The sequence below is a fragment of the Cottoperca gobio genome, chromosome 24 (genome assembly GCF_900634415.1).
Source record: "Cottoperca gobio chromosome 24, fCotGob3.1, whole genome shotgun sequence".
NCBI lineage: Eukaryota > Metazoa > Chordata > Actinopteri > Perciformes > Bovichtidae > Cottoperca > Cottoperca gobio.
The window spans coordinates 2,966,017-2,987,648 of NC_041378.1; the positions used below are offsets into that span (position 1 = coordinate 2,966,017).

General features: G+C 43.2%; 2 protein-coding genes and 1 long non-coding RNA gene across 7 annotated transcripts; all 3 read left to right on the forward strand.

Moving 5' to 3' along the window:
- Positions 1–4,567: 4,567 nt before the first annotated feature.
- LOC115028932 (uncharacterized) lies at positions 4,568–5,769 on the forward strand. The gene is made up of 3 exons (XR_003834602.1): positions 4,568–4,602; positions 4,732–4,882; positions 5,707–5,769. It is a non-coding gene; the product is annotated as an uncharacterized LOC115028932 (long non-coding RNA).
- Positions 5,770–13,124: 7,355 nt separating this feature from the next.
- LOC115028911 (uncharacterized) lies at positions 13,125–16,361 on the forward strand. 5 transcript variants are annotated; one of them, XM_029462837.1, is made up of 7 exons: positions 13,125–13,352; positions 13,523–13,843; positions 13,974–14,237; positions 14,395–14,505; positions 14,670–14,756; positions 14,847–14,875; positions 15,400–16,361. In XM_029462837.1, exons 1-7 carry the CDS (start codon positions 13,292–13,294, stop codon positions 15,472–15,474), a joined length of 948 nt encoding a protein of 315 aa, XP_029318697.1. In that variant the 5' UTR covers positions 13,125–13,291; the 3' UTR covers positions 15,475–16,361. The 5 variants fall into 5 exon arrangements, with proteins under 5 accessions (XP_029318697.1, XP_029318699.1, XP_029318698.1 ...); XM_029462839.1 differs by having other exon boundaries at positions 13,974–14,225; XM_029462838.1 differs by having other exon boundaries at positions 13,526–13,843.
- Positions 16,362–18,054: 1,693 nt separating this feature from the next.
- On the forward strand, positions 18,055–19,813 carry LOC115003742 (uncharacterized protein C1orf131-like). The gene is made up of 4 exons (XM_029425644.1): positions 18,055–18,126; positions 18,246–18,280; positions 18,410–18,560; positions 19,385–19,813. Exons 1-3 carry the CDS (start codon positions 18,070–18,072, stop codon positions 18,558–18,560), a joined length of 243 nt encoding a protein of 80 aa, XP_029281504.1. The 5' UTR covers positions 18,055–18,069; the 3' UTR covers positions 19,385–19,813.
- The last annotated feature ends 1,819 nt before the right edge of the window (positions 19,814–21,632 follow it).

Below are 21,632 nucleotides of genomic sequence, written 5' to 3' on the forward strand. Positions count from 1 at the left end.
GAGAGACCAAGAGAGAAGCACGATGGCTGAATTCAGAAGGATCATAATGTCTTCATTTCTGATGCTGCTGCTGCTGTTTACAGGTAAACACACATGAAACACACATTCAATGAAGAAATGTTACAAAACTGCATTGATATTACTAAGTACTTTATTAAGTATTCTTCCTTTAACTGTCACACACAAGTTTTTTATTGTAACATGTTGAGTTTAGTGAACTCTTTCTTCATGTGTCTCTCTTTTTCTCAACAGCAGCATCTGGTGATTATTCCTACATCGTTGTCAGAGTTGGAGATGATGTCACTTTGCTTTGAAGATGTGACATGATGAGAAGTGTTACAGTACTACCTGGTACATGAGTTCTTCAGAACAGTGAAGCTGTTTGAACACGGGGAGATTCACAAAGAAGCCGGAGCTAAATCTGACAGACTGAGTGTTACAGAGAAATGTTCTCTGGTTATAAAGAAGGTCACAGTTCAGGATGTTGGTCTTACATGCGAGTCAGATCACATCAGACAACAACTGGTGGAGCTGAACTGTATGATCTGCCTGTTGGTTACCTGTGAGTATTTACATCTTAATGTGTTTCTCTGTCTGTTTGAAACAATTTACTGAACATTACAATAATTATGATCACAGTGAGGAAGTTCATTTTACTCTTGTTGTCTTTCTCTCACAATATCTCCATCTTCAGTGACTGAAACATCACAACAATGATCAGGTGACATTACTCTCTGTGTCGACATCTGACCGGTGTATACACAGAGTGGAAGTGGCTGTATGAGGGTGATGAGAATGATGTCATGATGACATCACAGAGTAGATGTTCAGCCGCGGTCACATTTCCAACAGCTCACTTTAATGAGAGTTATTATGAGTTATTGAAATGTGCACTGACAGATCGTTACAATGACAAAGAGTATCTGTTCACCTTCAGCCCTCCTCAGTCCTCAGGTGAGAAACCAGTGAGAATATGATGAGCTGTTTAAAAAAATCACATGTGGATAATTACAACAACAGATATGTGATTATATTTGAGCTTTTACTATCACATCATTCTGACTTTAGTTTTGAGCAGAAGTTTTTTTACCATGCAGTTTGTTGTTTCTGTTATTTCATTCCTGAAGGTGATGATGCAACAACTACAACATCACCAACAACAACATCACCAACATCACCAACATCAGGAGGGACGAAGGAAACTGCATCTGAAGACAACAATAATCCAACAGAACAAGGTGAGTGAAAAGGACACAAGTATACATCATAGAAAGTCTCTTTCATAGACACGGAGCAACACTTTAATTCAGAGATTAGAGATGTAGAGACAAGAAGACGCTAACAAACAGCTCGTCATCAAAACACCTCAGACTGTATTTAACATTTCTAACTTCTCTCTCAGTCTGGTGGAGGTCCATCATCGTGTGTGTGGGTTTAGCAGCACTCATCATCAGTGTGGTTACAGTCAACATATGGACCAGAACTAAAGGTGAGAGCATTCACACATGAAACCTTTACAAACAGGAAGTCTTAGAGAAAAACTGGATTCTAACTGTCGTTTGTCTTTTTGTGTTTTCAGGGAACGAAACACAGATGAGAGAAAACCTGGTGAGTTAAACAGCGAAGGATTAAATGTTTGTAATATTTATAATTCACTTTTAACTCTGGATATACAAAAGACAGAAGAAGATGCAACATAAGAATAAACTCTGCTGAATATGTTCTATTTAAATGAAGAGGTTATTTCAGGGTTTATAGTGGAAAGTGAAATAATAAGAAATAACTAGATAAATGAAATATATAAAACAAACAAGAGGCTCCAGAGTGACCATAGAGTCGAGTCAACACCTCTATATGTTGCTTATCATACAAGTCAATGGAGGTGAAGGAGAAGTGTACTTTGTGATTACTTGAGCTAAATGTGGAGCAGTAGGAGCCTAAAAGTGAGGAAGGTGAGACTGAAATAAAACCATGTTTGAATGTGTGGACTCATTCTGAGAGTGTGTGTGAGGAAAGATCTCCAATCTGCTTCAATAACAATCACTGTGGTTCCCTTGAGCAAGGCACTAAACCCCAGCTGTTCCTCTGGAGCTGCTCTGTGTCTCAACATGTATGTGTTCCATGTTCACAGGAGCAAAACGATGAAGATGAAGATGAAGCTGCGGTGAACTTATGAGAACGATGGAGACACTTCTACCTCTGTGTGACTCCATTGATCAACATCATCATCTCACCACAGAGTCCACTGCTGTTTAAACATCCTCTCATCACATGTATCATCAGAAAACAGTGGAATCATAAGATCATTTGAACATTTCTGAAGACTGAACATGTGAGTCAGTTCAGAACTTTAACTTCTTAACTTCATCCAACAGGAAAGATAACTCTTTATATTCATTAGTGGTTTTTAATTAGGCTCTCACATTCTCATACATGTTTATACTACTGCCTGTACTGAAGATATCTGATCTATAGTCTACTCACATTATTCATATCATAACCTCCAGCTGTGTGTTCTGTATATGATGTCTTATTATTAGCAGGACTTGTACTCACACCTGCAGTACATGTTGTATACTTATACCTGCACTGCCTGCTGTAAACTGCTGCACATGTTCCTGCTGTATATATCTGATCTATAGTCTACACACAGTTTCATACCTCCAGCTGTGTGTTCTGTATGTGGACGCTTCATTTAAAAAAGAAAAACTATATCTTAAATCCATAAATCCAAGGAATATCAATCACACTAGTGTTGGTTTATTATTTGTAATAATGGCTTTTATCTGTTTTTGCAAATGACCTCTTCATATAATGTCTTACTATGGACAAACGACTTGTACTTGACTTGTAATCTTGACTTTCAAAAAAGAAGCTGAGTTTAAGATGTTCTGCTTCTTTTAGAAGCTGCAGCAGATTTACCTTATTGTTGTCACTCAGTGTACAGAGGAAGTGACTTTGACTTTAGTTTAAACATCTTGGACTACAGTATGTTTGTCTTCAATGAGCTTTGAGTCTTCATGGAATCTGTATAAATCTTTTTATGGCTGATAATATAAAAATGCAAATAAAAAAAGTGTTTTATTCAGTTTGCAAGAGAGTTTAGTTTCTGTGTTCTCAAACACACGGACCACAACACAGAGGCACACTGCAAACGCTTTTCCTCTGCCCCAGGTGGTGGTTCTAAAGAACATGCTCTCCTCTATCCGGTCACCTCTCCTCTCGTCTACGCTTCCTCTCTCCTCCTCCTCCTTTCCTGTCCTCCTGATCCTCTCCTCTCCTCATTCCTCTTGTCTACTCTCCCCTCCTCTACTCCTCTCTCTCCTCTCATTCTTCTCCTCTCCTCCTCTGCACGTCGTACTCGCCGCTCTATCCTCTCTCCTCTCCTCTCCTTTCCTCTCGTCTACTCTCCTCTCTCCTCCTCTCCTTTCTCTCTCTCCTCTCTTCTCTCTCCTCTCCTCGCCTCTCTCTCCTCTCCTCTCTCTCCTCTCCTCTCTCTCTCTCCTCTCCTTTCCTCTCGTCTACTCTCCTCTCTTCTACTCTCTCCTCTCCCCTCCTCTCCTCCTCTCCTCTCCTCTCTCCCTCGTCTACTCCTCCTCCTCCTCTCCTTTCTCTACTCTCCTCTCTCCTCCTCTCCTTTCCTCTCCTCTCCTCTCCTTTCCTCTTTCCTCTCCCCTCGTCTACTCTCCTCTCTCCCCTCCTCTCCTTTCCTCTCCTCTCCTCTCCTTTCCTCTCGTCTACTCTCCTCTCTCCTCCTCTCCTTTCCTCTACTCTCCTCTCTCCTCCTCTCCTTTCCTCTCCTCTCCTCTTCTTTCCTCTTGTCTACTCTCCTCTCGTCTATCCTCCTCCCTCTCTCCTCTCCCTCCTCTCCTCTCTCCCTCCTCTCCTCTCCCCTCCTCTCCTCCTCCCCTCTCCCCTCCTCTCCCCTCTCCTCTCCTCTCCCCTCCTCTCTCTCCTCCCCTCTTCCTCTCCTCTCCTCTCCTTTCCTCTTGTCTACTCTCCTCTCGTCTACTCTCCTCTCCCCTCCTCTCCTCCTCTCCTCTCCTCCTCCCCCTCTCCTCCTCTCCTCTCCCCTCTTCTCTCTTCTCCCCTCTTCCCTCTCCCCTCCTCTTGTCTACTCCCCCTCCCCTCCTCTCCTCTCCCCTCCCCTCCTCTCCTCTCCTCTCCTCTCCCCTCCCCTCCTCTCCTCTCCTCTCCTCTCCTCCTCTCCTCTCCTCTCCTCTCCCCTCCCCTCTTCTCCTCTCCTCCCCTCCTCTCCTCTCATCTCCTCTCCCATCCCCTCCTCTCCTCTCTCCCCTCTCTCTCCTCCCCCTCTTCCTCCCCTCTCCCTCTCCCCTCCTCTTGTCTACTCTCCCCTCCCCCCTCTCCTCTCCTCTCCTCTCCTCTCCTCTCATCTCCTCTCCCCTCCCCTCCTCTCCTCCTCTCCTCCTCTCCTCTCCTCTCTCTCCTCCCCTCTTCCTTCTCCCCTCCTCTCCTCTCCTCTCCTCTCCCCTCCTCTCCGCTCCTCTCCCCTCCTCTGCTCTCATCTCCTCTCCCCCTCCCCTCCTCTCCTCTCCTCTGTTCTGTAGGACCTGAAGAAAAGAAGAAGCCGAGTAATCAAAGGTGGGTGAGACGGACATTTCTTAACACATCTGTAAACATTTTAGAAAATACAGCACTAGTGCTCTGATATGTAACACAATGAACAGATCTTTATACAGGCTGTCCTGTCACATCTGCTACCTCCACCAGGAACAAGAAGAAGAAGGTGAGCTCTGGCTCTGCCTCTGCTTCTGGTTCTGGCTCGGCTCCCTCGGGTCAGGTGGGCCGCTTCAAGAATGGCATGCTGATCCTCAGCTCCAAGGAGATCCAGAAGATCAAAAGCAACAAAAGGCGCAAATAGGTGAGTGTGTTCTTCTAGACCCCGAGTCAGGACACCTACAGGTCTCCTCTTGGGACTTAAAGGGATAGTTCGGATTATTTAAAGTGGCGTTGTACGAGGTACGTCCATCCACAGTCAGTGTGTTACCTACAGGTGGTCGGTAGCAGACAGGACAAGCTAAGCAATATACTGCTGTGCAGCAGCAAGACATATTTTAGACACCTAAACAAGTTTAATTGTACGCTATGTTTAGAATATTTTACCGCTTCAATTTGCCGACAGACTGCCCTTTCCAACGGGGAACTGAAGCTGTTATCTATGCTGGCTTCAAAGTTACCAGACTCCATTGACAAAACATACATTTTAACTTGCAGAACAAAGTAGTTGCTGGTCTAACGCTGCCTCAATCAGTTAGTGTGTTTGTGTTATTGTGTGACTTTGGTGATTTGGAACTAACCCTTTAAAACACCAAGTTCAAACAAAAACACAGACGCACTAACGGATTGAGGCAGCAGTTGACTAGCAACCCCCGTGTTCTGTGGGGTAAAATGACTGTTTTTGTCAAAGGAGTCTGGTTGTTTTTAAGAGAGCCTAGATAACGGCCTCAGTTTCCCGTCAGAAAGGGAGGAAAATACTCTAAATATAGCTTTTTTATACGTTTTGCTGCTACACCAGTACATTACTTCTTCAGGTCCTCCAAACTGTGTACACCGACTATGGATAAGTACCTCATACAAATCCACTTCCAATAACACAAGTTATCCCTGAAGGGTTAATGTTTGAAATGGAGTAAGTAAAGGTTAAACATTGTGGTCGCTGAGAGGTGTCTGTGTTTATTGTTGCAGGTGAGCGATTAAATCCTCCAGGATGGGAAAACATAAAGTACCACACAAACACACAGTCAGAGATTCGGCTTCCTGCAGGACCGTTTGGAGCTGTGAGGCTGATTTCCAGAGGACTTGTCTGCAGGAAAGAATAAAGCCGTTACTGGAGACAGACTGCTGAGTCAAGGATTTAACGCTCACAGCGGCAGGACGTCAATGCACCAAACTAGAGACTTCTGTCGAATCATTTTCCATCACAGTTAATTTATTTTTGTTTTTATAAATGACCAAAAAAAAGACATTTCAGTTTCTCTTGTTTTACACATCTTGTAATACAAACGTCGTGGGCAACCAACGCACAAATGAAGCCATACAAGAGCTTAGATGCTTATAATTTCTTTGTTTCTGGCTGGGTTGGTAGTCTTCTTAGCAAACCAGTGAAAGATGACAGGGTGCTCGCCCATGCCCGTGTAAATCACTCTCAAAGATCTCAAGATAACGTAAACATTGAAAACATAGCTTTAGCATGAGCTCGTGTGTGTGTGGACGCCACACACACGGGTGAATTGTGCTTTTTCTTCTGTTAAATCCTCACGAGTTATGTTGCTAAACCACAGTTTACGGCGTTCGGTAGACAGCAACTCATCCCTCTTTTGTGGATCGTTGTATTTGATGATTTTAGGAAATCTAAAGAACCGTTTCTCTGGGTCACGAGTAGCGGTATGACCACAAGTATACACTGCGCACAAGATTGGCATTTTCTTAGATGTTTAAATACAAAGAAAATTATGAAGCGGTGCAGCAAATCACACGTGAACAGCCGCCATCTTGGTTGTGTATAGCATCCAACATGGTTGACTTCCGGTTTGGAAAATAAGCGTGACGTCACATGCACACGAAGAATTCCACCTTGTGGATTGTTTTGCCTGTTTTAGAATAGTTTTTTATAAAATAAAAAATGTTTTTACATAAGATTTGAGTCTGAAATTAAAGGTCATTAATTGCGTCCATTTTCAGCTTCATACTTGTATTTTTGTTTCCTACTAAAACCTGTTTACATGTTTTAATGTTTTTTTAAAAAGCAGATTATTTTAGCTACTGTCTCTTTAAGGCCTCCTCTCGTAAATGCGCCACTTTGAACGTGATCATTCAGGAAAGACTCGCGACCCTCCGGTTCCCAAAGCAAGTCCCTGCAGACTGAGCTACTGACGCGCATTGATTGCATTGCGAGGGAAATACGGCTGCACCTTTGCAAAAGTAGTTCTCAAAGGGTGGAGATACTAAGATGCGGGCGGTGTGTTCTAAGAGCCTGCACGTGACGTATTGTTGACGCTCCAGATGTTCTAATAATAAGTGTTTCTCATAATATGACCCTAAAATAATCCAGCCTCCTTCCATCATCTGCAATCTTTTATTTCACTTTTACAAAAAAAAACCTCTTAAAAAAACTCTTAAAAAAACTCTTAAAAAAACTCTTAAAAAAACTCTTGCCACACATAAAAAGTAAATATCAAAGCTCACAGATGTAACACACAGACACATAGGACCGATTGTACAAGGGAGATAAATGTATTTACACATGTTTACACAGAAAATACACAATATTTGACATATTTACAACAGTCACACGGAGTATATTCGTCACGCACAGCAACAGCACATTACGGAGCATTCTCAAACATTACACGTCCACAGTGAACAAACAGGAACTGTGTTTTTCTGGGTTGAAATTAACTGTAAAGAAAGGCTTTGGCTCCAGACTTCACTGTGCATGTTTATCAAAACTAGTTCAGTAAAATGCATTGGTCTTTATTTCACTTTGTTTTAACGTAGCTGTCGGGTCCATATAGATTCTCATTTTGCATTATTTCAAAAGGAAAATGTATTTAAATATACAGGATCTCCTTAAAAAATGGTGAAAATATATCATTTTAAAGAAGACATCTTTTCTGTGATTAATCCTCCGCATGGTGTATCAACATATTCTGATTGGCAGTTGAACGAGAGACGTTTTACCGTACAGGATATTGAATAACAGCTAACAATCATGCAAGTGTTTGGATCAAAATGGGTGTCAACTAGGCGTTTACAATGTACACATGTCCTTTCTTTGAGAGCAACGAGCATCGACACTTATATAGTAGCTGCGGAACTTTACAGGCGTGTCAGCCGGCTTGTCGGCTTTTCTTATGGGTGCAAAATGATTCTGATACCGACCAACAACTGGCTGGTTGTTGCTATTTACTTTGCACAATCCAGATCTCAGAGGATGAACTCTTTTTGTTCATTGCACAACATTTCCTCTCGTGCCTCCTCCTCACTTTTTGCAAACATAGCTAATTAGAGAATGCAAAGTTCTGAGAAAGTTGTGGTGCGATGGCTGAAAAGCTGCTGCAGAAATGCATGTAGCTAGACTGCGTCGCTTGAAAAGCTCAAAGCTGGACTTAACTTTGCTTGAAGGAGTATGAAGACTTGGACAAATACGGGAACGGGATGAAGAGGGTGAAGTAATGAAAGGTGTGTTTAATGATCTTACGTATAGGGAGCGGGAGTTGAAGCATCTGCAAGTGTCTCAGTTGGAGCTAGAAAGGTGCAGATTTCCCTTCAGGTGTGTCTCCCTTGAACCTCACTCGATTGTCCCTCCAGGCTTCCGTACAGACCAAACCTTTATGTGGATGTCAGTTTCTGAGACACGACAAAGGACAAAATGAAGCGACAGATTTGCTAAGACTTGTTTTTAGCCATAAATGCCTTTTGCTACTGAAGCAGTTGATCCCGGTTAAGAGTCAGGAGTCGTTGTGAGCCAATAAAATATGTTTTTACTACAAGATGTCCTTACATACAGTCATGAATGAGGTAAAACTGAGTCCAGTAGTAAAAGCACTGCCAAGTAACTAGAGGGAGTTGAGTTGTTTCAGAAAAAAACATAATTTAGATGTTTTATTTTGAAAATCTTGAACGCTCCTGTTGCCTTTTTGGTGCTTTTATTTTGAAAATCCTGCCCCCCCCCCCCCCCCCCGCACTTGCAAAACATGAGTTGATGGATGAGCTGGAGAGATGAAAGCCACCCACACTGGCTGAATGCTTCTTTAGACACTTATCTACACAGTGTCCACCATTAGTGAAAGCAGGAATGGCTGCAACGCAACGTTAAAGGAACGACCAACCAAAAATAGCCCTTAATGACTTCAGTTGGTTTCGTAATAAACTTATCAATCCTCACATTTCCTCTGAATTCGCCACATCTACATCTAATCTAAACAATAATCTGCTGTCATGACCCTCTGAAGTGGAGACTCCTCTTCTTTGGCTTGATGTGATATAACAAAGTACAGTCCAGAGATCGGTCGAGTCGACATGGAGCTGAATTATTGGATATAAGACGGATGAAGCTTCAGTGCAGCGAGATGTTTAAAGGGAGTTCAACAGTTTGTGTCAGGATGCTGTTGAATGAATGAACTGCACTTAAATATGAATAAATATTCACTTCAGGTGAATGAGGTGAAACAATGAAGCTTCTGCAGTTGATAACTTACATTAAGACAATTCTTTGTATGACAAGTTTTCATTAAATGTGCTAATTTGCACAAATAAACTCCTAAATGTGTGTTTTGGATGTTTTCTTTGCAGAATTGACCAGTGCAATGAAATGAAAACGGTGTTTTGGCGTGTGGTGTGTCGCCTTAACAGACAAAACTCTTTGCAAATTGCCTCCAAAAGTAAAAGTCTGCAGGTCCATAAGATATATATGTAACCTTTGACCTTTCTTAAGCCAACCACCAACAGTATGTACAAAATGAATATTATTCATGCTTTTCTGAATAAAGCATGAAAAAGCATCGGAGCAGCGGGAGCAGTACTGCATTCGTTTTAAACCGCACCGTTGTGACGAAAAGAGAGCTGAGCCAGAAGGCAAAGCTCTCAATCTACCGGTCGATCTTCGTTCCTACCCTCACCTATGGTCACGAAGGCTGGGTCATGACCGAAAGAACGAGTACAAGCGGCCAAAATGGGTTTTCTCAGACGGGTGGCGTCTCCCTTAGAGATAGGGTGAGAAGCTCAGTCACCCGGGAGAGACTCGGAGTAGAGCCGCTGCTCCTTTGCGTTGAAAGGAGCCAGTTGAGGTGGTTCATCTAGTAAGGATGCCACCTGGGCGCCTCCCTAGGGAGGTGTTCCAGGCACGTCCAGTTGGGAGGAGACCCCGGGGAAGACCCAGCACTCGGTGGAGAGATTATATCTCCTCACTGGGAACGCCTCGGGATCCCCCAGTCGGAGCTGGAGGATGTGGCCCAGAGAAGGCAAGATTGGGGTTCACTACTGGAGCTGCTGCCCCCGCGACCCGACCCCGGATAAGCGGTAGGCGATGGATGGATGGACCGTGGTGCCGACCGAAAGTCCTTCTCCATAGCTTCTCCGTACTTCTTCCACACCCACTGCTTTGCTTCTGCCACAGTTGCCGCCCTTTGAGCCCGTTGGTACCCCGCAAATGTTTTCCGGAGTCCTCCCAGATAACATAACCCGGAAGGACTCCTTCTTCAGTCAAACTGTTTCCCAGATCACCGGGGTCCACCACGATGTTCGAGGGTTACCGCGTACCCGACCCCAGTGGTTTTTCCCATGGGTGTTGGGCCCACAGAATGGATGGATGGGAGGCACCACGTAGCTTCTTCGGGCTGTGCCCGGTCGGGCTCTGTGGCAAACCTGTCACCAGGCGCTTGCTGTCGGGCCCTCCCTCCGGGCCTGGCTCCAGATGGGGGCCCCGGGCTTCCTCCGGTCAGGGTCTCTCCTTCTCTTTCCCTCTATTTCATGAAGTCGTGTTGAACCATTCTTAGTCTGGCCCCTCGCCTGAGACCAATTTGCCTTGGGAGACCCTACCAGGAGCACCAGGCTCCAGACAACACAGCTCTCAGGTTCATAGGGACACACAAACCTCTCCACCACGCTTTTATTTTTCATTAAAATTAAGTGGTTATTTCAGTGTTTATTTTAGAAAGTGAAATATTAAGAAATAACTACAAAAATGAAATATTTGCTAACAAAGAAGAGGCTCCAGAGTGACCATGGAGTTGAATCAACACCTCTATATGTTGCTTATAATCCAGAGCAATGGAGGTGAAGGAGAAGTGTACTTTGTGATTACTTGAGCTAAATGTGGAGCAGTAGGAGCCTAAAAGTGAGGAAGGTGGGATTAAAATAAAAAACCATGTTTGAATGTGTGGACTCATTCTGAGAGTGTGTGTGAGGAAAGATCTCCAATCTGCTTCAATAACAATCACTGTGGTTCCCTTGAGCAAGGCACTAAACTCCAGCTGTTCCTCTGGAGCTGCTCTGTGTCTCAACATGTATGTGTTCCATGTTCACAGGAGCAAAACTGATGAAGATGAAGATGAAGGTTCGGTGAACTATGAGAACGACTCCATTGATCAACATCATCAACTCACCACAGAGTTCACTGCTGTTAAACATCCTCTCATCACATGTATCATCAGAAATCACAATTATCATTGTGTGTTGGTGAGCAATTTCTCATTCAGTGTTTTCATAAGCCTTATTTTTATGAATTATTCTCGTTACAAAAAAAAATACAGTTACTGTTGTTTAACATCTAATTAAACCTTTAAATCAGGGGTCACTAACTGGCGGTCCGCGGTCCGAGTCCGGACCCAGACGTCGATATATCCGGACCTGGACCTAAAATCAATAAATTATTGAGGGATTTTCGATTTTGACGGGGCGCTTCTATTTCAACCGACGCAGCTTCCCTCGTTTTTACGGCACTGGTTTAGCGGTTCAGGAAACTCACAGACCAATTACATGCGAGTTAAGCCATCCCACGTGATGCTACTCAGCCAATCAAGTCTGTGCATTCCAACCGGCAAACATTGCGACTCTGAAAGAGGAGTTAGCGATACAGGGAGAGAAGACGGAGAAAGGGAGAGAAACACAGACGAGTGAGCGGCAGACAGGGAGAGAACAAGAACTACTCATGGCCTCTCCAAGAAGAGAGAAGTCAACAGAGCTTTCAACCCAGACTCATTCATGTTCATCCTTCCCACTGGAGCACAACACCAGCGTCTCATATGCTCAGAGACCGTGGTGCTCATTAACAGTGATGTGAAACGCCACTATGAGACAAAGCACAACGTTTTTCACCAAACAAACCCACTCAGGTCTGAGGTCACAGAAAATAAGCACTCAGCCCAATGTGATTTAGATTTGTGACAAAATAAAGCAAATAGGCCACCTGTCAGCATCATCAGCCACAGAGAGCAGTTTAACCCAGGACGTGCTAGTCTGGGTTAAACTGTTCAATTGTTAAGTTGTGTTGAGACAGATTTATTCTAACACTGGTTGAGAGTTAAATCAAGATGTGAAACAGTTAAAGAAAAAGGGAAACTCAAGCTGCTGCTACATTTTATTTTCCTAAGATTAAGCACTTTATTTTAAGATGCACAATCTTTCAAAAGCTATTTATTTTTATTTATTTATTTATTTTATTATTATTATTATTATTATTATTATTATTATTATTATTATTATTATTATATTTATTTTTCTGTTTTCTCTCATTTCTTCACTTTCTCCCGACGCGCTTGCTTTAAATCCTCCGTCTCTCTGGCCCCTGTTTCCCCCCCCCCCCCCAAAAAAAAACACCTGTTTGCACTGGGCTCTCACGTTTTTCTACAACATGTAAATGCATCTAAAATAAGAGTTCATGGTGGATGCTCATGACCTCTTTACTGTAGCTGTAATCTGACTCCACATTATTCTCAGACATCATTAAAGGACCAAAGATCTCTGCAGTGTGCAGAGCAGGAGAACCCTGAAGTGGTGACGTCACACACACGCAGATAAAACATCAGATTTTTTAGTTGTACAAACTATTTGAAAACAACATGAACAGACCTGCTACATGTGTTCACAAGTAGACACATAGAGACAGTTAATGTAGACACTCATTAATGTGTTCACAAGTAGACACATAGAGACAGTTAATGTAGACACTCATTAATGTGTTCACACTTAATGTTTCTGATGTTCATGTGGTCAACATCTGAGGTAAACCTCCAGAGCTCTGCTGCTGATGTTACCCACATCCTCACAGAAACCCTTCTCCTCCAGTTCTCAGAAAATAAAAAATAGAAAAGTGCAAAGATACAAAGAGGAAGCAGCAGGTCTCACACCACTGTGTGTCTGTTCAAACACTATGAATGTTGTCTGTTTTTAATAATCATTATCTAAAGAAAACTATTGGCATTACTGTTAACATTTATTATAACTAACAATGTTCACACGCTCATCTTCCTCTGTTCTCTCGCTGGTCAAGACCTCACAGTCATCATCACTGTGAATCACTGTAGAGAAGAGAGGCAGCTAAATGCATCAAACTTAAAGTTAATGTTACAAAGTGTTTCACTCTTCTGATATTCACAAGACATTCAGAGAGAATAAAAACTAATATCACACATCATCTCAACAGCCAACAGAGGAGAGATGAAGTGAGGAAGAGGAAGTGACCACAGGAAGTAGATGCTGTATTCATGTTTCAGAAGCAGCAGGTTCGACACTTTGACAGTTGAGAGCGAGAGACCAAGAGAGAAGCACGATGGCTGAATTCAGAAGGATCATAATGTCTTCATTTCTGATGCTGCTGCTGCTGTTTACAGGTAAACACACATGAAACACACATTCAATGAAGAAATGTTACAAAACTGCATTGATATTACTAATAGTACTTTATTAAGTATTCTTCCTTTAACTGTCACACACAAGTTTTTATTGTAACATGTTGAGTTTAGTGAACTCTTTCTTCATGTGTCTCTCTTTTTCTCAACAGCAGCATCTGGTGATGATTCCTACATCGTTGTCAGAGTTGGAGATGATGTCACTTTGTCTTCTGAAGATGTGATACATGATGAGAAGTGTTACAGTACTACCTGGTACATAAGTTCTTCAGAGAACACAGTGAAGCTGTTTGAACACGGGGAGATTCACAAAGAAGCCGGAGCTAAATCTGACAGACTGAGTGTTACAGAGAAATGTTCTCTGGTTATAAAGAAGGTCACAGTTCAGGATGTTGGTTATTACACCTGCAGACAGTTCATATCAAGACAACAACATGGTGGAGCTGATCTGTATGATCTGTCTGTTGTTACCTGTGAGTATTTACATCTTAATGTTTTCTGTCTGTTAGAACAATTTACTGAAACATTACAATAATTATGATCACAGTGAGGAAGTTCATTTTTACTCTTGTTGTCTTTCTCTCACAATATCTCCATCTTCAGCGACTGAACATCACGACAATGATCAGGTGACATTACTCTGCTCTGTGTCGACATCTGACCGGTGTATACACAGAGTGGAGTGGCTGTATGAGGGTGATGAGAATGATGTCATGATGACATCACAGAGTACCTGTTCAGCCGAGGTCACATTTCCAACAGCTCGGAGTTATTGTGAGTTATTGAAATGTGCAGTGACAGATCGTTACAATAAGAAAGAGCATCTGTTCACCTTCAGCCCTCCTCAGTCCTCAGGTGAGAAACCAGGTGAGAATATGATGAGCTGTTTAAAATCACATGTGGATAATTACACCAGATATGTGATTATATTTGAGCTTTTACTATCACATCATTCTGACTTTAGTTTTGAGCAGAAGTTTTTTTACCATGCAGTTTGTTTGTTTCTGTTATTTCATTCCTGAAGGTGATGATGCAACAACTACAACATCACCAACAACAACATCACCAACATCACCAACATCAGGAGGGACGAAGGAAACTGCATCTGAAGACAACAATAATCCAACAGAACAAGGTGAGTGAAAAGGACACAAGTATACATCATAGAAAGTCTCTTTCATAGACACGGAGCAACACTTTAATTCAGAGATTAGAGATGTAGAGACAAGAAGACGCTAACAAACAGCTCGTCATCAAAACACCTCAGACTGTATTTAACATTTCTAACTTCTCTCTCAGTCTGGTGGAGGTCCATCATCGTGTGTGTGGGTTTAGCAGCACTCATCATCAGTGTGGTTACAGTCAACATATGGACCAGAACTAAAGGTGAGAGCATTCACACATGAAACCTTTACAAACAGGAAGTCTTAGAGAAAAACTGGATTCTAACTGTCGTTTGTCTTTTTGTGTTTTCAGGGAACGAAACACAGATGAGAGAAAACCTGGTGAGTTTAAACAGCGAAGGATTAAATGTTTGTAATATTTATAATTCACTTTTAACTCTGGATATACAAAAGACAGAAGAAGATGCAACATAAGAATAAACTCTGCTGAATATGTTCTATTTAAATGAAGAGGTTATTTCAGGGTTTATAGTGGAAAGTGAAATAATAAGAAATAACTAGATAAATGAAATATATAAAACAAACAAGAGGCTCCAGAGTGACCATAGAGTCGAGTCAACACCTCTATATGTTGCTTATCATACAAGTCAATGGAGGTGAAGGAGAAGTGTACTTTGTGATTACTTGAGCTAAATGTGGAGCAGTAGGAGCCTAAAAGTGAGGAAGGTGAGACTGAAATAAAACCATGTTTGAATGTGTGGACTCATTCTGAGAGTGTGTGTGAGGAAAGATCTCCAATCTGCTTCAATAACAATCACTGTGGTTCCCTTGAGCAAGGCACTAAACCCCAGCTGTTCCTCTGGAGCTGCTCTGTGTCTCAACATGTATGTGTTCCATGTTCACAGGAGCAAAACGATGAAGATGAAGATGAAGATCAGGTGAACTATGAGAACGTTGGAGACACTTCTACCTCTGTGTGACTCCACTGATCAACATCATCATCTCACCACAGAGTCCACTGCTGTTAAACATCCTCTCATCACATGTATCATCAGAAAACAGTGGAATCATAAGATCATTTGAACATTTCTGAAGACTGAACATGTGAGTCAGTTCAGAACTTTAACTTCTTAACTTCATCCAACAGGAAAGATAACTCTTTATATTCATTAGTGGTTTTTAATTAGGCTCTCACATTCTCATACATGTTTATACTACTGCCTGTACTGAAGATATCTGATCTATAGTCTACTCACATTATTCATATCATACCTCCAGCTGTGTGTTCTGTATATGATGTCTTATTATTAGCATGACTTGTACTCACACCTGCAGTACATGTTGTACACTTATACCTGCACTGCCTGCTGTAACTGCTGCACATGTTCCTGCTGTATATATCTGATCTATAGTCTACACACAGTTTCATACCTCCAGCTGTGTGTTCTGTATATGGACGCTTCATTTAAAAAAAGAAAAACTATATCTTAAATCCATAAATCCAAGGAATATCAATCACACTAGTGTTGGTTTATTATTTGTAATAATGGCTTTTATCTGTTTTTGCAAATGACCTCTTCATATAATGTCTTACTATGGACACGACTTGTACTTGACTTGTAATCTTGACTTTCAAAAAGAAGCTGAGTTTAAGATGTTCTGCTTCTTTTAGAAGCTGCAGCAGATTTACCTTATTGTTGTCACTCAGTGTACAGAGGAAGTGACTTTGACTTTAGTTTAAACATCTTGGACTACAGTATGTTTGTCTTCAATGAGCTTTGAGTCTTCATGGAATCTGTATAAATCTTTTTTATGGCTGATAATATAAAATGCAAATAAAAAAAGTGCTTTTATTCAGTTTTGCAAAGAGTTTAGTTTCTGTGTCTCAAACACACGGACCACAACACAGAGCACACTGCACGCTTTCCTCTGCTCCAGTGGTGGTTCTAGACCATGCTCTCCTCTATCCGTTCCTCTCCTCTCGTCTACTCTCCTCTCTCCTCCTCTCCTTTCCTTTCCTCTCCTCTCCTCTCCTCTCCTCTCCTCTCCTCTCCTCTCCTCTCTCTCCTCTCTCTCCTCTCCTCTCGTCTACTCTCCTCTCCTCTTGTCTACTCTCCTCTCGTCTACTCTCCACTCCCCTCCTCTACTCTCCTCTCTCCTCTCCTTCCTCTCCTCTCCTCTCCTCTCCTCTCTCTCCTCTCCTCTCCTCTCGTCTACTCTCCTCTCCTCTCCTCTCTCTCCTCTCCTCTCCCCTCCTCTCCTCCTCCCCTCTCCCCTCCTCTCCTCCTCTCCTCTCCTCTCCCCTCCTCTCCTCCTCTCCTCTCCTCTCCCTCTTCTCTCTTCTCCCCTCTCCCCTCCTCTTGTCTACTCTCCCCTCCCCTCCTCTCCTCTCCTCTCCTCTCCTCTCGTCTCCTCTCCCCTCCCCTCCTCTCGTCTCCTCTCCTCCTCTCCTCTCCTCTCCTCTCTCTCCTCCACTCTTCCCTCTCCCCTCCTCTTGTCTACTCTCCCCTCCCCTCCTCTCCTCTCCTCTCCCCTCCTCTCATCTCCTCTCCTCTCCTCTCCCCTCCCCTCCCCTCCCCTCCCCTCCCCTCCTCTCCTCTCCTCTCCCCTCCCCTCCTCTCCTCTCCTCTCCTCTCCTCTCCTCTCCCCTCCCCTCTTCTCCTCTCCCCTCCTCTTCTCTCATCTCCTCTCCCATCCCCTCCTCTCCCCTCCTCTCTCCTCCTCTCTCTCCTCCCCTCTTCCCTCTCCCCTCCTCTTGTCTACTCTCCCCTCCCCTCCTCTCCTCTCCTCTCCTCTCTCTCCTCTCGTCTCCTCTCCCCTCCCCTCCTCTCCCCTCCTCTCCTCCTCTCCTCCCCTCTTCCTTCTCCCCTCCTCTCCTCTCCTCTCCCCTCCTCTCCTCTCCTCTCCTCTCCCCTCCTCTCCTCTCCTCTCCTCTCCTCTCCCCTCCCCTCCTCTCCTCTCCTCTCCCCTCCTCTCCTATCCTCTCGTATCCTCTCCTCTCGTATCCTCTCGTATCCTCTCCCCTCCTCTCCTCTCCTCTCCTCTCCCCTCCCCTCTTCTCCTCTCCCCTCCTCTCCTCTCATCTCCCTCCTCTCCCCTCCTCTCCCCTCCTCTCCCCTCCTCTCCTCCTCTCCTCTCCTCTCTCTCCTCCCCTCTTCCTTCTCCCCTCCTCTCCTCTCCTCTCCTCTCCTCTCCTCTCCTCTCCTCTCCTCTCCTCTCCCCTCCTCTGCTCTCATTTCCTCTCCCCTCCCCTCCTCTCCTCTCCTCTCCCTCTCCTCTCCTCTCCTCTCCTCTCGTATTCTCTCGTATACTCTCGTATCCTCTCGTATCCTCTCCTCTCGTATCCTCTCGTATCCTCTCCTCTCCTCTCCTCTCCTCTCCTCTCGTATCCTCTCGTCTCCTCTCCTCTCCTCTCCTCTCCTCTCCTCTCCTCTCCTCTCCTCTCCTCTCCTCTCCTCTCCCCTCCCCTCCCCTCCTCTCCTCTCCTCTCCTCTCCTCTCCTCTCCTCCCCTCTCCCCTCCTTTAATTATCGTCTCTTAAATCAGCCTCCAAAGAAGAACTACGTCAACTACAAGATGCTGCAGCAGCAGATCAAAGAGAAGAAGCAGAAAGCAAAGGAGGACGTTCAGCCGGTAACACCTGCACACTTTACTCATCATAACTGCATGTGTTTTGTTATTAAAAGTGATACATTTACATTAAATGAACACATTTTGAAACAGATTAAAATAAACAATACATTGTTCTGTAGGACCTGAAGAAAAAGAAGAAGCCGAGTAATCAAAGGTGGGTGAGACGGACATTTCTTAACACATCTGTAAACATTTTAGAAAATACAGCACTAGTGCTCTGATATGTAACACAATGAACAGATCTTTATACAGGCTGTCCTGTCACATCTGCTATCTCCACCAGGAACAAGAAGAAGAAGGTGAGCTCTGGCTCTGCCTCTGCTTCTGGTTCTGGCTCGGCTCCCTCGGGTCAGGTGGGCCGCTTCAAGAATGGCATGCTGATCCTCAGCTCCAAGGAGATCCAGAAGATCAAAAGCAACAAAAGGCGCAAATAGGTGAGTGTGTTCTTCTAGACCCTGAGTCAGGACACCTACAGGTCTCCTCTTGGGACTTAAAGGGATAGTTTGGATTATTTAAAGTGGCGTTGTACGAGGTACGTCCATCCACAGTCAGTGTGTTACCTACAGGTGGTCGGTAGCAGACAGGACAAGCTAAGCAATATACTGCTGTGCAGCAGCAAGACATATTTTAGACACCTAAACAAGTTTAATTGTACGCTATGTTTAGAATATTTTACCGCTTCACTTTGTCGACAGACTGCCCTTTCCAATGGGGAACTGAAGCTGTTATCTATGCTGGCTTCAAAGTTACCAGACTCCATTGACAAAACATACATTTTAACTTGCAGAACAAAGAAGTTGCTGGTCTACCGCTGCCTCAATCAGTTAGTGTGTTTGTGTTATTGTGTGACTTTGGTGATTTGGAACTAACCCTTTAAAACACCAAGTTCAAACACAAACACAGACGCACTAACCGATTGAGGCAGCAGTTGACTAGCAACCCCCGTGTCCTGTGGGGTAAAATGACTGTTTTTGTCAAAGGAGTCTGGTTGTTTTTAAGAGAGCCTAGATAACGGCCTCAGTTTCCCGTCAGAAAGGGAGGAAAATACTCTAAATATAGCTTTTTTATACGTTTTGCTGCTACACCAGTACATTACTTCTTCAGGTCCTCCAAACTGTGTACACCGACTATGGATAAGTACCTCATACAAACCCACTTCCAATAACACAAGTTATCCCTGAAGGGTTAATGTTTGAAATGGAGTAAGTAAAGGTTAAACATTGTGGTCGCTGAGAGGTGTCTGTGTTTATTGTTGCAGGTGAGCGATTAAATCCTCCAGGATGGGAAAACATAAAGTACCACACAAACACACAGTCAGAGACTCGGCTTCCTGCAGGACCGTTTGGAGCTGTGAGGCTGATTTCCAGAGGACTTGTCTGCAGGAAAGAATAAAGCCGTTACTGGAGACAGACTGCTGAGTCAAGGATTTAACGCTCACAGCGGCAGGACGTCAATGCACCAAACTAGAGACTTCTGTCGAATCATTTTCCATCACGGTTAATTTATTTTTGTTTTTATAAATGACCAAAAAAAAGACATTTCAGTTTCTCTTGTTTTACACATCTTGTAATACAAACGTCGTGGGCAACCAACGCACAAATGAAGCCATACAAGAGCTTAGATGCTTATAATTTCTTTGTTTCTGGCTGGGTTGGTAGTCTTCTTAGCAAACCAGTGAAAGATGACAGGGTGCTCGCCCATGCCCGTGTAAATCACTCTCAAAGATCTCAAGATAACGTAAACATTGAAAACATAGCTTTAGCATGAGCTCTTACCAGATATAAAGTGGACGCCACACACACGGGTGAATTGTGCTTTTTCTTCTGTTAAATCCTCACGAGTTATGTTGCTAAACCACAGTTTACGGCGTTCGGTAGACAGCAACTCATCCCTCTTTTGTGGATCGTTGTATTTGATGATTTTAGGAAATCTAAAGAACCGTTTCTCTGGGTCACGAGTAGCGGTATGACCACAAGTATACACTGCGCACAAGATTGGCATTTTCTTTCAATCTTAGATGTTTAAATACAAAGAAAATTATGAAGCGTTGCAGCAAATCACACGTGAACAGCCGCCATCTTGGTTGTGTATAGCATCCAACATGGTTGACTTCCGGTTTGGGAAATAAGCGTGACGTCACATGCACACGAAGAATTCCACCTTGTGGATTGTTTTGCCTGTTTTAGAATAGTTTTTTATAAAATAAAAAATGTTTTTACATAAGATTTGAGTCTGAAATTAAAGGTCATTAATTGCGTCCATTTTCAGCTTCATACTTGTATTTTTGTTTCCTACTAAAACCTGTTTACATGTTTTAATGTTTTTTTAAAAAGCAGATTATTTTAGCTACTGTCTCTTTAAGGCCTCCTCTCGTAAATGCGCCACTTTGAACGTGATCATTCAGGAAAGACTCGCGACCCTCCGGTTCCCAAAGCAAGTCCCTGCAGACTGAGCTACTGACGCGCATTGATTGCATTGCGAGGGAAATACGGCGCACCTTTGCAAAAGTAGTTCTCAAAGGGTGGAGATACTAAGATGCGGGCGGTGTGTTCTAAGAGCCTGCACGTGACGTATTGTTGACGCTCCAGATGTTCTAATAATAAGTGTTTCTCATAATATGACCCTAAAATAATCCAGCCTCCTTCCATCATCTGCAATCTTTTATTTCACTTTTACAAAAAAAAAACTCTTAAAAAACCTCTTAAAAAACCTCTTAAAAAAACTCTTGCCACACATAAAAAGTAAATATCAAAGCTCACAGATGTAACACACAGACACATAGGACCGATTGTACAAGGGAGATAAATGTATTTACACATGTTTACACAGAAAATACACAATATTTGACATATTTACAACAGTCACACGGAGTATATTCGTCACGCACAGCAACAGCACATTACGGAGCATTCTCAAACATTACACGTCCACAGTGAACAAACAGGAACTGTGTTTTTCTGGGTTGAAATTAACTGTAAAGAAAGGCTTTGGCTCCAGACTTCACTTTGCATGTTTATCAAAACTAGTTCAGTAAAATGCATTGGTCTTTATTTCACTTTGTTTTAACGTAGCTGTCGGGTCCATATAGATTCTCATTTTGCATTATTTCAAAAGGAAAATGTATTTAAATATACAGGATCTCCTTAAAAAATGGTGAAAATATATCATTTTAAAGAAGACATCTTTTCTGTGATTCATCCTCCGCATGGTGTATCAACATATTCTGATTGGCAGTTGAACGAGAGACGTTTTACCGTACAGGATATTGAATAACAGCTAACAATCATGCAAGTGTTTGGATCAAAATGGGCGTCAACTAGGCGTTTACAATGTACACATGTCCTTTCTTTGAGAGCAACGAGCATCGACACTTATATAGTAGCTGCGGAACTTTACAGGCGTGTCAGCCGGCTTGTCGGCTTTTCTTATGGGTGCAAAATGATTCTGATACCGACCAACAACTGGCTGGTTGTTGCTATTTACTTTGCACAATCCAGATCTCAGAG